Genomic DNA, 13,763 nt, shown 5'->3' on the forward strand with positions numbered 1-13,763 from the left:
CTCTAAATAGGATAATTCGATTCTGTAAATTTCAGATAATTTACAATATAAATGCAATCAGTTAATTTTTAAAATAAAATTGCAACAAGATAGAATTCTGTTTATAAAAAAACTGTATTTCTTTTAATAATAAATTATATTAATTTAACTATTTTAGAAAATGAAAAATTTCTACTTATTCGTAATATTATTAAATATAATAAATAATTGCATTATCATGAACTTTATATGATTTTACTTTAAAACTTTACTAATAAAATTGTAAGTTTTAAAGTAAAATCATATTAAAATATTCGCTTTTACTAAAATTTTATTCTTATTTTTTGTTTATTTTTACTAAATTTACTTTTATTAATTATAAGAGAAATCAGTTTTCTTTAACTATATATAAAATAATATATTCTAAATTTAAGAAGAAATAAAAGGAGAAGTTTCTGAAAGTATATTATGGTAATTATTACTTATACATGGTTGCGAACTGCAAAAGTTGTCATGAAAAATAAATAAATAAATACAATTTTTATGTATTAATAAGTCCATTTTTTATTACATTAAAATATTGGTGTATTACAAATTTATAAATGAAATATATTACATTTTATAAAATTTATTTTAATATTTTTTTAAAGTGTATAAAAATATAAATCAATAGGATTCAATATAAGAAAAAGTATTTTCTTAAATATAGATTGTTCTTTACAAGGTTATATTTAACCTTCTAAAGAACAAACAAACAAAAGTTTTAAACAAGAAGTAAATGTAAGGATTGTCATTTTCTATCATTATATTTTTACTTACCCTGATGGTAATTGGAAATTAAATGGAAATTCATGGTGACCTTCAGAAAGTACTTCTCTTGTATCACTATTATCTAAAATGTAATAGAAAATACATTGTAGTGTATTTTGAAATTGAAATTATTAAATAAATTTAATATTTGCATTCTTTCTACTTGACAAAAATGAATTTATACCTGTATTTTATTATTTTAAAGAAAAATACATAAAAATAATTGCACTGTCATACGACAGATTACAAATACATGAAATAACAGCACAATACTATAATATTTATTATAAAAAAATTTATTAAATGCAAAAATTAAATAGCAAGAATTATATTCTATTACAGTAACATTACTATTTAATTTATAAAATAACAAAGTTATAAAAAAATATATATATAAATTAATTTCTATAAAAGAAATATTACTGATATAAAAATATTGATTTTGACCGTTGAAATTATTTATTACACTGAAAAGGTGATTTGATAATTTATACTTAAAAATCACTTTCAAGGATATGATAAATGAAAAACATTATTAAATATAATAATGTTATGGTTCAAGGCAATCTGATATATAGCGATTTGTTTTCAAAACTAATTTCAATAATATATTCTTTAATGATCTATAGTGTTTACAAAGATTGGATTCTTTTAAATCATATTATTTATGATGGTTTTTGACAACAAACTCCATGATTTCAGAAGACCTTCAGGATTAGAATTTTCTATTATATTAACATAATCTCTTTATTACATAAATATATAATAAAGATATAAGATTATAATATTAAAAAGTAAACAAATACAGAAATATGCATAAAAAAATAACCAGAAAAAAAAACAAAATACTAAAAAACTAATTTAGTTTCATAATTTAGATGTTTTTCTTCTTATGTCATAGAATGAAATTTCATAACTGTATTATTATTAATTTATACGGATATAATATACAATTGTTTTTGTATTAATAATTAATAATAAATATACAGGATGGCCCAAACATTAATTAACACAGTAAAATCTAAATTGCCATTACCGGTAACTAACTAAATTAATTAAAATCAATTATGTTTTAATTATGTTTTTCATTAATCTTCTAAAAGGCAAACATGTTCTAAACTCAGTTTAAGATTCATATTTGCAAGTGTACCTGAAACATTAAAATAAAATACAGATAAATGACTTTTAGACTATCCTGTACATGTATTATTATAATAATTTTAATTAATTAATTTATTTATAATGATATTGTTATTTATTTATTTATTACAAAATTTATGGTAATTCTATTAAGACAAAAAAGCACTCCCCCAGTAAACAACTCCTCCCATAAACTTTCATGTAATAAGTTTTCAAGTTCCTTCACTAATGGAACTACCCAAATAAAAAAAAAAGATTGCTGTTGAATGTTTAGATGAGTTCTGTTCATTGCAAGATATTAAAAATAATAGTGACGTAGTGATTCAAGCTTTGTAAATGCTGCCCTATTGTGCTTGAAATTAACAATGTTAATAAAAACTTATACTGTTGTGCCTTTACAATTTACAATTCTTGCACCATTGTAGCCTTGCACATATTTGTTTTTATGATTCAAAGTACTTTTAAGAAGGATTTGTTAGGAAAAATGTAATATAAGACTGTTGTTTAGTTGCCCCATATCACCATCTGGCCATAGCTCTATTAATATGGAGACGAGAAATATTTCAGATTAATCTATTTGGGACACAAAAGCTAACTCCAAAAACGTAGAATAAAATTTAAAAATTTGTACTATAAAATTCTATCAAAGTATTTTAAGTAATTATAAACTGAAAAACCAAATGTTACATAGATTGCTTCAACTGAATACCTGTAAGGTTGAAAAATTTCTTAAACAATAAGTAAATTTTTTTACTTTTGTATTTAATTTATTCAAAAAACTAGAATTAGCAATTGATCAAATGGTAAACAATAATGAATAAAGGATTGGAAAATCATGAAAAAGCGTTAACAAAGCACGGTTTATAAGATATGAGTTACAAGAACACTTGTAACTCATCCTATAAACCTGTAGAAGTCTAAACAAATGCAATTTAATTCTACTTTACATGCTCTATATAAGTAATAATTATTTATTCATGCTATAAAAATATAAAAACAATTCAGATCAAATTCATTAGACAAGATAAGTAAAAGATTGCATAGTAAGGAATCAAATATTTGACTAATATCAAAGTAAATTACATAACAGGACTGTTTTCCTCCCTTCAAAATTTTATAAAACAACAACCTGTGCCATCAATAAATTAGTAATGGTAAAGAAGTTACATATACTACAATGCTGAATAAGATTCAATTGTGAACTAATAGAAAAATAAATTGTTGAGACTCAAAATATTTTTAGCATGGCAGAAAATGACAAACGGGCTTGAATACATTATAATCTTTCTTAGGAATAGCTATAAGTTGAAATGATGACCAATTAGATTAATAATTCAAAATAATTGTTGCGAGAGACAAGACATGAAAGAGCAGTAATAGCTGACTTTTTTCCTTCTCTTTTCTTTTTAGGTCAAAGAAGTCAAAGAAGAAAAAAGTCAACCTATAGCTATTATAATTCTTTCATGTCCTGTAAAAAAAAGAGAAGGAATTTTATCTCTTAGGAGTTAGGACATCTTTATTGCAAGTTTGAATATTGAAATTACTCCAAAAGATATGATCTTAATAATTAAAAATTATTACAAATTAAATATAGTTTGGTTTTTAAAAAATAATTTTATAATAATTTACAAAAAAGTCAATATTTCTTAATTTATTTGTTATCTAAATGAGAAATTATTTACTGTGAGATTGTCACAATGCCAGGCTAAAATTTTTAATCCTATTTTTAATTTATTTCATTTAAATTATATGCTCTCCACCTCAAATTAGCAGTATCTTGCCCCTGTACATCATTTTTCTTTAACAATAGAGTTGTGCCAATCACCTATTAACTGCTTTCAGGGGAAAACTTTTGAATTGAAATAACGTGACTGGAACATACAAACTGAAAGTTCATATATAGTCAATTGGAGCTTCCCGCCCCCTTAGTTTTCATATCTCAGATTTTCATCTATCTAATTCTGTTTGGAATTAAGGAAAGACAGATGGATGGATAACAGTGGAAATTTATAGGTTTACAATTTTTTTTCAAATTGCAGCCCAAAAAGTTCATATTCTACATAATCTTGCAGAATATCTCTAGACAGTTAAAAAAAAAAAAAAAAAAAAAAAAAAAAACAAGAGTACATATCCCAAATGAAAAGAATGTCTGGTAACTTTACTTAAAATGACTGTATTCATTTATCTATATTTTAAACTGACAACAATCTCCCTCGGTAAAGTTAGAAAATAAAATGTGTTACAAAATAACATTTAAGAAATTGCTTTTATTCTAGATAAACTTCAAAAATTTTGAATACTATCTTACTTTGATCAATAAATTATAAATCTATAGCCCATTTTAATTTTATTTATTATACAATAATTATTATTCTTTGGCATATATTTATTTTTTTAATAAAGTTCCTGATAATTTTAAGTATTACTCTTCTCATTAAAATACATACTTCTATAACAAAAATCTGTTTTGATGGAGCTTCCTCTAAATATCAGTTTTCTCAGGTACTTTCAACGAAGCCCATTATCAGGACACAACTATGTCTTTTTATGGTGGCTTGGTTGTCTGAAAGTTTATATTTACATTGAGCTACAACAAAGCAAATTTTGGTTGAATTTGGAATTATTTTCATTATATATATATATATATATATATATATATATATATATTTCTTACTTTTAAAAATAAAAACACACTTTATATAAATCTAAATTTAATCTGTATTAAAAGATATATGAAACTGTATTAATTCATTCCAATATAAAAATCATATAGTAAACGTAGCCAAATTACATATATTCCATACTGGGGTAAAAGTTTAAAGTTAGTTGGGTGCCACAGAGAATCATGGATGCATAATTGTTCCTAGTTGGCATAGTGAATGTAGGTTATATCTTCTAAATTTGTTGGTCTGGAAGTGAAGATTGGACAGTGGTATGGGCTGCTACCCAGATCTCTATCCAATCTTCACTTCCAGACCTTCCTTACCAAATAGTAATTAACAGTAAACTAGATTATTCAGCAGTAAATGTACAGAAATCCATAGATCAGCTAATGTAATTGGCAATGCATCTGAACAATAAGCAGAAGTGGTTTCAGGTCTTGCTCTAAATATTTTCCAGAATATCCTAAATTAATTAATCTAATTCTAATTATTAAATTTAATACAAGATGGCAACTTAATCGCCTATTTTTTGTCCAAATTACATAATGTCTATATATTTATTTAGCCAGGTTAAAATTTGATAATGAATAGGGCATTATCATTCGATTACTAATGTACAATATTTTCAGTTTTGCAATCTTTTACCAATAATAATACTTCATTTTTCTATGAGAGTTGAAAGGAACAATTACATTTTATGATAATTCTTTCTTATATAAAATGAAATGAGTTTTAATTAGATTATGTTAACAAAAAATTTTAAAACTAATATTTTATTTAATCATCCATACAAATTCTTCATTTTAAAAACATAACATCATAATTATTTTTGGAAATACCTTGCATTTCATCATTAATAATCCATTTTTGTATGTTATTTATAGTTTGTAATGTAACATAATTTGGCATTATACCACAGTTATTTTTATCTTGTTTCATCTTTGTATTCATATATTTATATATAGGTCTAGTACAACATCATATTGTTAGATAATTAAGAAACAATGATTATCAAAATGCAATTTTTCACAAATGAATTTATCTGTTTTCTCTATTAATAACTTTAAATTTAATTTATATAAATAATTTCTGAAATAATACACTAAGTTATGATCTATAATCAAAAAACTATTCTGTTGCAAAATATTTAAAACATTCTGTTTCTATTTTTGATGATATTAATTATAAATTATGATAAGAAAGTGTATATTGTAATTAAAAAATTACCAGATAAGGCATGTTACAAGTCAAATCAAAATATTAAAGATAATAAATTCTGACTAAATAAAAAAGAACAAGTTTTAGAGTTAAAATAACATAAAAGTTGTCATATTTTTTTATTTCTGCATTAATATATTGGAAGAAAATTTTCTTTATTGATATTTTAAATTATTTTTGGGGTGCTCCCACATTTTATGAATAAATATAGTGACCATTAGAATATGAATGCTTACAGTTTTTATTAATGAAAATATTTATTCAAAACATAATGAATGAAAAATGAAAAAAAAAAAACAAATGATAAATCAATTTTAAAATGAAAGAAATTAACTTTAATTTTACTATTATTTTTTTTCAATTATTGTCTAATTTTTTATTTATTTAAATTTCAATTTATTTCTTTTTTTCTTTACTTCAAGAATTAAATATTTAAAGCAATTTCAACACTACAAAACTTGTCATCATGCTAAGAGAATAAATAATAATAATAAATAGAAAAATGATATCAATATATTTTTCTCAGAAATATTGTGTCTATTGAAAATTTTCTTAGAACTGGAACCGTTTAGAGATTTAATAATTAACTGCAAATTTTTACGTCTTAGAAATGACGAAACCATCTGGTTATCATCCATATATAGAATATTTAGAAAGACAGGTTTATGGATACGGTCAAGGTTGGGTGGATACGTATAACGAGACGTGTAAATTGTTTCGGTGAGACTATGCATCTGTTACGTATACCTTATCACTTATAATTAGATTTCAGCAACGAATACAACCGTTTCGAATTAACAAAAGGAAGTCAAAACAATTATTTACATTATGACACGTCGTTTAAAGCTTTAATTCGAAACGGGGAGGAAAATTAACCCGAACCGCATTATATTTGAATACTTTTACAATTGAATTTTAATGATTTTTTTTCTTTTCAATGGCAAAAACTAAAATTTAAACAGTACAAAGGGCAAGTGTCCTACTCAGTCGCCAAGTTGACAAGGCCGTCCGGTAAAGAAAAAGTAACACAGGTCGAATAGCATGACCTAAATGGGAATTTCTGCATAATTTCAAATAAAAAATAAACATTTACAAAAGATATTCGGATTGAATTAGAATAGTATTTAATGGTTCACTTCATTTTGTTTGATTACCTTATGATTGTTACAACTTGAAGCACTTACTTTCAGTAGTTTAAATTGTAAAACAATGATAAATGAAAATGTTGAGTAGAAACTTTCGTAATTGTACTATTATAGTGATTGCAAAATTGAATGGATGTCGTTCGGGGCACACATTTTTTTTATTTTTTAATCCAATGCCAAGCAGACATCTGACTAATATCGCGATATCATTTAAACAATTTGGTAGGTGACAACTATCACCAACCAACCTGTCTCCGACGTCAGTAAAGAGAGAAAGCGCAAGAAACATCTGTCATTTGGTCATAGAGCTATGTGGGAGAGCGGCTTCCCAAGAATTTACGCTATGCAGAATTTATATATAGCATCACTTCTCATCACGCATCCGGAAAAAGTGAGTCAGCCAATATCTCGACACCGCACCCAACACAACTGATGTGTGAAGACCAAATTCCCACTGCTCCCCTTTTCAATATTTTAAAATTTAATAATAAACATATATAGGCATCGTTCAACGCGTTGAAGGACGTGTAACAATATGCCAATGTTTATACCACGGTATGACTTTGTTCGTAAGTATTTTCTACGATAAAACAAAACAGGGAAACAAGCTATTGGAAATCGTCCAAGATGGCTTTCCATGATTATCATATAAATTTTGATGAAGTGAAATGTAGTTAGAAATAAAAAGAAAAAAAAACTTTTTTTTTTCGTTTCCTCATTATTGTTGTCTGTTCTTGGGAATAATTATGTTCCCAGTTAATGATTTTAAACAAGATATAGCAAGAAAAAACTTTCTGACATAATTCATAGATTTTAAAATGTATTTTTTAAAAAAAATTTAATAAATTTAGCTAATAAAAAAAAATAAAATATTACGATTTCGTAAGAAAACATTTGAAATTAGACTGGAAGAAAAAGGTGTTACGTATTGAGGTTTCAATTATGAAAAATAAGAATTTACTATTTGTGTTAAAATAAAAACTTAGTGATTTTCTTATAAATTACTCTCACAACTAAAAAGTAATTTAATTTTCACGACATCAAAAGATCTAGTTTTTTTTTCTATTATCAATTTTACAAAAGAAAAAAACCTTTTTTCTCTCTTATATTTTCTGTTCGAGCTTAAATATAGCGGGTTTCCACAGATTTAATAATCTTGTTAAAACATCAGGATATAGTTTATCTGAAGGACATTGATTAAATTATTGATAAAATTTGATGGTAAAGCAAAATTTGTTTACATATCAACATATGTCCAAGTATCTAAAAAGTACGATTTTTCGAATTTATTTAAAAGAAATTAATAAATTAAAGTAAATTAATTGAGTTAAATTTTTTATCTATATTTTACAATCGAGTTTCCACTAAAACACACGGGTTTTATCCCATTCGCGAGTAATAATACAAGCAAATTTTCGTTACTTAAATAAATTTATCTGTTTAATGTTTTTTATTTTTAATTAACATAAAACGGAATTTAAATGTAAAAATATAAGAGAATAATGCAAAAAAACGCACGTGTTCTACCGTATTAAAATATTCCGTGTCGCTACTTTTGAAAAATAAATGACAGGCGAGATCGTGATAGGTTTTGCATAAGAAGTAACAGAAATGTTGAACGTACGTTCTGAAAAACTGGATTATCATCTAAAATAGTTATCCTACATACACAATACTCTTGGCCTCTTTTCTTATTTTTAATGTTATCCACTTTTGACATAAAAATGAAAACTCTGAAAACAAAGAACAAATCTATCTACGAAAGGATAACGAGATTTGCAGCATAAAGGATGTTCAAACTGGAAAATAGACCCCCCCTTTTTTATACTCAAAAATTCACGAATTTAAATTAGGTTTTAGTCTATTTTATTACGATAAAGAAAATTTACGGACGTAAAGTTTGAATGGGTTTTAAATTAGACTGGAAAATAATTATAAACAATTAAGCTAGAGTACTGTATTTACGAAATATATTTTTAAAAATCTGTTGTCATGTTTTTGAATATGTTTAGCCAACAGGAAACTGTACTGTATACTAAAACTGGAACGGATAATTTTTAAAAATGAGCAAACAAACTAATCATAGTAAGAAATAATTGGATTTCGGAATTCTCGAAAACATCTAAATTTCGATAATTAACGAACGATTTTAACTTTCGTTCTAAAAAAAAAACTATTCCCGGAAGAACAAGGATTGAGAAATTCGATACAAAAATAAGGGAGATAAATTAGAAAAATGATTACTATCGATTCGATTCCTAGCACGATAACATTAATAATTATCCAAACCGGTACATAAAGTTAAAAAAAAAATTCTTGGCAACTCTTGAAAAGTTTCAAAGCTTTCAAATGAATGAATGAATAAATTCTAATTACCCTTGATTTGTAGACATCAACTTTTTCTAAAATTAATTATTATTTTCTTCATGATTAATCATTACAATATAATTAAATATATTATATTTAAAAGACGAACGAACCAATCGATTGTCGAGTATGTTAAAAATCTACAAGGTTAAACTTTTTATTTTTAAGACTTTAAATAATAATAAAAAAAATCGATATATACTTAAATATTATATAAAAGTTAAAATTTCTAACTAGTATAACGCAATTTTTGAAGAGTATTTAATATTTATACGATTTTAAAAGGCGCAGAATTAGCGTTAAGTAAACAAAAACATGTTTTCCAATGAATGAATTCGAGTATTAGCATCTGTGTAACTTCAAGCAAATTCACAACAGGAAGTAATATTGAGTTCGTCTTTCATCGCTTCCATTGGGATGTGAAGGATAAACCAAAATCACAGAAAGTGCTAATATAAAAAGTTAGCTTCACCCAAGAACATATTTCAATCGTGCAACAGATAACTTAATAAATAATTTTTTTAAAATAATTTTCAAGGTTTCGGCTTCGAATCCCAATCGATAAAGTTGTTTAAAGTATATTCAGGTTATGAAAACTGAGCCACGAATATTTCTAAAACTTTATACATTAAAAGAGTAATTAAAAAAGACAATAAAATTTTATAAGCGAAGGAAAAAAAAAAATAATAATAAAATCCTTCATTCGATATTTTATTTAACATCAAGATTAACTTTTTTTTTCAGAATAAATATTTTAGAATTTTAAAAATTGAATAACGTTACATAAACAGAGCAGAGCTTATGTTTCATGCATACCTCCTGGAATATGATTAAGGAAGTTTATTTTTTTAAATTAAAATATAAATGAGAAAAAATAAATTCCAGATATTAACAGAATTGAGTTATTTTTGTAACAAGAATTTAGTTAAATTCTATATTTAAAAATGTAAATCAAGTCATTCCGACATAATTCCATTTAGTTCAGCGCTAAATGTAGGATTTTGTTTATTTAAATCTAATCGATTTATACAGAATTATCAAGTTATTTATTTAATTTCGAAATATTAAATTTATAAACGCCATTATTTATTTTTCTAATAGCCTACATTGTTTATTTTGATTTATTTTTCTTTCTTTTTTAACTCTTGCCATTCAAGAGATTAAACCGAGATAAGAATCAACAAGCACTCTATCCAATAAAATTCGCTATAGAAATCCAATAAACGTACAGTACGTTCTAGATTAAAAAAAAAAAATCAATAATTCTCTCCCGATTTTTATCTTTTTTAAAATGATTAATATATATAACAATTTGGCGACGTATCCGAGGAAAATGCCAAGAAAACATTCGTGTAATTACCGCTTTAATGCTTTTAACATGAACGTTTCAGCTTACTTAAGCGTTACAATTTTTTTTTCTTCTTCTTCTGATCTGTGTACTCAATTATAATGCTGAGAAATCTGTCCGCAAAAATAATATGTAGGAGTACTTAAAAAATAAACAAACATTCTTAAATTAATATAAAATAAACTTTTATTTTATTTAATAACAAGATATTAGATATTATTCTCTCTTTTCTGGTTAATCACAGGGCAGAAAAATGTCACAGTCAGCTTCATTTTTTTTTTTTTAACTTTTTTACTACTACGCTCTTATGAATTAACGAATGTGTTTACGAGTTCGGTTCATTTTCCAAATACTGATCATTAATTATTTCTTTACCGTTTGGCCTCTCTTCATTTCTCAACTGAAATATTCAACAAACGATAAATCACTGTAAAATGCCAATGATTTTGATTTAGGAACCTTCAAAGTTGAAAACAGCCTTATAATATAGATTTATACGAACAAATTATATGAATATTCATCGTAAAAACACACGAATTGTATTTCATGGCTGTAAAATATATACAATTCACTTTAAATCATTGTTTTTGACGACATTTTTTTTTTATATACTAAAGAGCAATTCTAAGCGATTTTTAAATTTATTTAATAAGCACATTTCACGCCTTTTCATGCAATAAGATTTATGTTTATAAGAAAATAAAATTTATAATTTTATTCTATATATTAATTCAATATTTTTAAAAGTTTAATATTAAATTTCAGAAGCTATTCAAGATAAATATTTAATAGAAATTTATATATAGCTATATATAAATTCTAGATCTCCGAATTTTGTTGCCTAAGCTTTCGAAATATATCAACGTTGAAATGGTAGTGAAGACAACATAGATTTACATTTGCTCATTTTTCCACACGGTAAACTTACTTGAATAGGTATCATTACTGGTAGATCCAAAAATACTTTGAGTAGCTGAATCGAGATTTCAATTTATGTAATGGACAGATAGCAATCTTCTTTTTAGCTTTCTATAACCCAAAAACGATCTTCTACCTCCATTATTGACGTGATTCCGACAAGTATTTAATATGAAGCTGTAGCAACTTATAATGACTCGTAACTGCGAACCTATTCTTAAAACTTGTGTTTGTTTTCATTCCTTTGTTCTTGTCTTAAAAAAAAATTATTTGCCGTTATATAAAACTATTATATATTTATGACGGAACGTTACTTTTTGTATTGAATTCATTAATATTCTAATTTTAAAATCTTCTCGATAAAAATTTAAAATCATTTTTAAATCAGAAATATTTCTTGTGAAAAATCTACGAGACATTTAAGTCTTACGTAAGCATTCTCTTCTCCTCCATATAAACAATATTAAGCATTATATTGATCTCTCTCTCTCTCTTTCTCTCTGTTCCTCCTATAAACTTCTTTCTACATTTATTATGATAAAGAAGTAATTTAGTACAACAGATCTTGTAGTAGTAATTTTTAATATAAAAACAAAAACACCAATGAGACTTTGATAATAAAGTAAGAAACAAATAAAATACAATAATTCAGGAAACAAATTGTCAACTATAAATTTAGGATCGTTTAAATTATTACTATTATTTTTATTTTTAACACTAAATACAACTTGAATATTTATAACAGTTTTTAAACATCTTTAAAAAATGTTTTACTTAAGCAGAGTGCAAGTAATTGGTAAAATTACAACTTTCAAGTTATTATGATAAAACTCTTAATTAAATTTTAATTACTTTGTGTTAAAAATTATTAAGATTTTTTAACAGATTTTATTAATAAATTTATTAAAAAAAACAAACTTGAATATGTTTAAAAGCTCAAAAAAATCTTATGCAAGCATTGACTTCCCCTTCCCTATATAAGTAAACTTTTCTTTCATCTCCTCTCCTTGTCAAATGCTTATGTAATACTTGAATACCTCTCAAATGAGAAAGAGAGGAAAAAAACCTTCCAAGTAAACTATCACTGACAGATTACTTTAACACGTTCTGTAAAATATGGAAAGACAGTATATTTGTTATAAGCCCTATATAGATTACAAATCCTTCTAATTCTTTCCTTATGTAAAACTTGTTTCAATCAAAATGAACGTAATGACAGTAATTTATACTCAACAATTCACGATGAAAGAAAAAAAAATATTACTGTAAACAAGCTATTTATAGGATATATAATTTTAAAACAACAATTTCTTTCAGGAAACGTTCTTAATAATCATCCATTATAAAACATTATATACTTTTAAGCAGCCAGCTTACCGCTATATTTTGACCATAAAATGAGACAAAACGTTATCATATTTTCTGAATTCTTTCTTTTTCCATTTTATGTTTTACGTGAAATTTTTAAAACGTAAAACGTTGAAATATTTTATGCCATGATTCTCTCTGTAAAAAACAAGCAGAGATGAGGAAATAGTGGCTTATATAATGGTATTTCGGCTTTTCTATCTTCTTTATTCACGTCATTTTTAATTGAAAAATAATTGTATACCTGTCAAAACTGTATCTTGTCTAGTTTTTATAGGAAGTAATTTTTATTAGATTTAAACACACTCTTTCGGATGTCTTCGCAAAAAGTGCATTCTATACCGGTTATGTTTATCTTTAACTGTTGACAAAGTCATTCTTCATTTTCACGTTTCCAGTTTTGTTTGTAACAGGTTAATTATATATTTATAAACTTGCATTTCTAATCTCTTTTTCCTTCTTTTACAGAATTGTATATTTTCCTAGAACAAGCCGTGTTTCTTTTTTTTAACTTCGCAAAGATAATTAAGAATTATTATTTCCATTTGTAAATTTCTGATTAGCAAGTCTATCTGTGCAGAATATTTGTACAAAATCTCTTTGTCGCATTGTTTATGAACTAATTTATTCAATTAGATCTTAAAAGTTGAATTCCTTGACTTTTATAATGGTTAATATTGAAAGCTAATGGTATACGTCTAGAAAAGTCGACGTTGTATGATGACACTACAGTACGATCGACATTTTCTTTCATTTCATTCTTTCTTAAAGTGGTTATATAATATTCGAAAATGCTCAAACTGAGAG

General features: G+C 25.0%; 1 protein-coding gene across 1 annotated transcript in view; it reads right to left on the reverse strand.

Moving 5' to 3' along the window:
- Window positions 1-13,763, reverse strand: part of LOC136969438 (arrestin domain-containing protein 3-like) — a 58,455-nt gene that overhangs the window by 21,738 nt on the left and 22,954 nt on the right. The window contains exon 2 of the mRNA XM_067263594.1: window positions 799-871. Coding sequence (XP_067119695.1) covers window positions 799-871 — 73 coding nt within the window. The remainder of the gene's footprint in view (window positions 1-798; window positions 872-13,763) is intronic.

Source organism: Centruroides vittatus, unplaced genomic scaffold, assembly GCF_030686945.1.
Source record: "Centruroides vittatus isolate TY-2023 unplaced genomic scaffold, ASM3068694v2 contig_1787, whole genome shotgun sequence".
Classification (NCBI taxonomy): Eukaryota; Metazoa; Arthropoda; class Arachnida; order Scorpiones; family Buthidae; genus Centruroides; species Centruroides vittatus.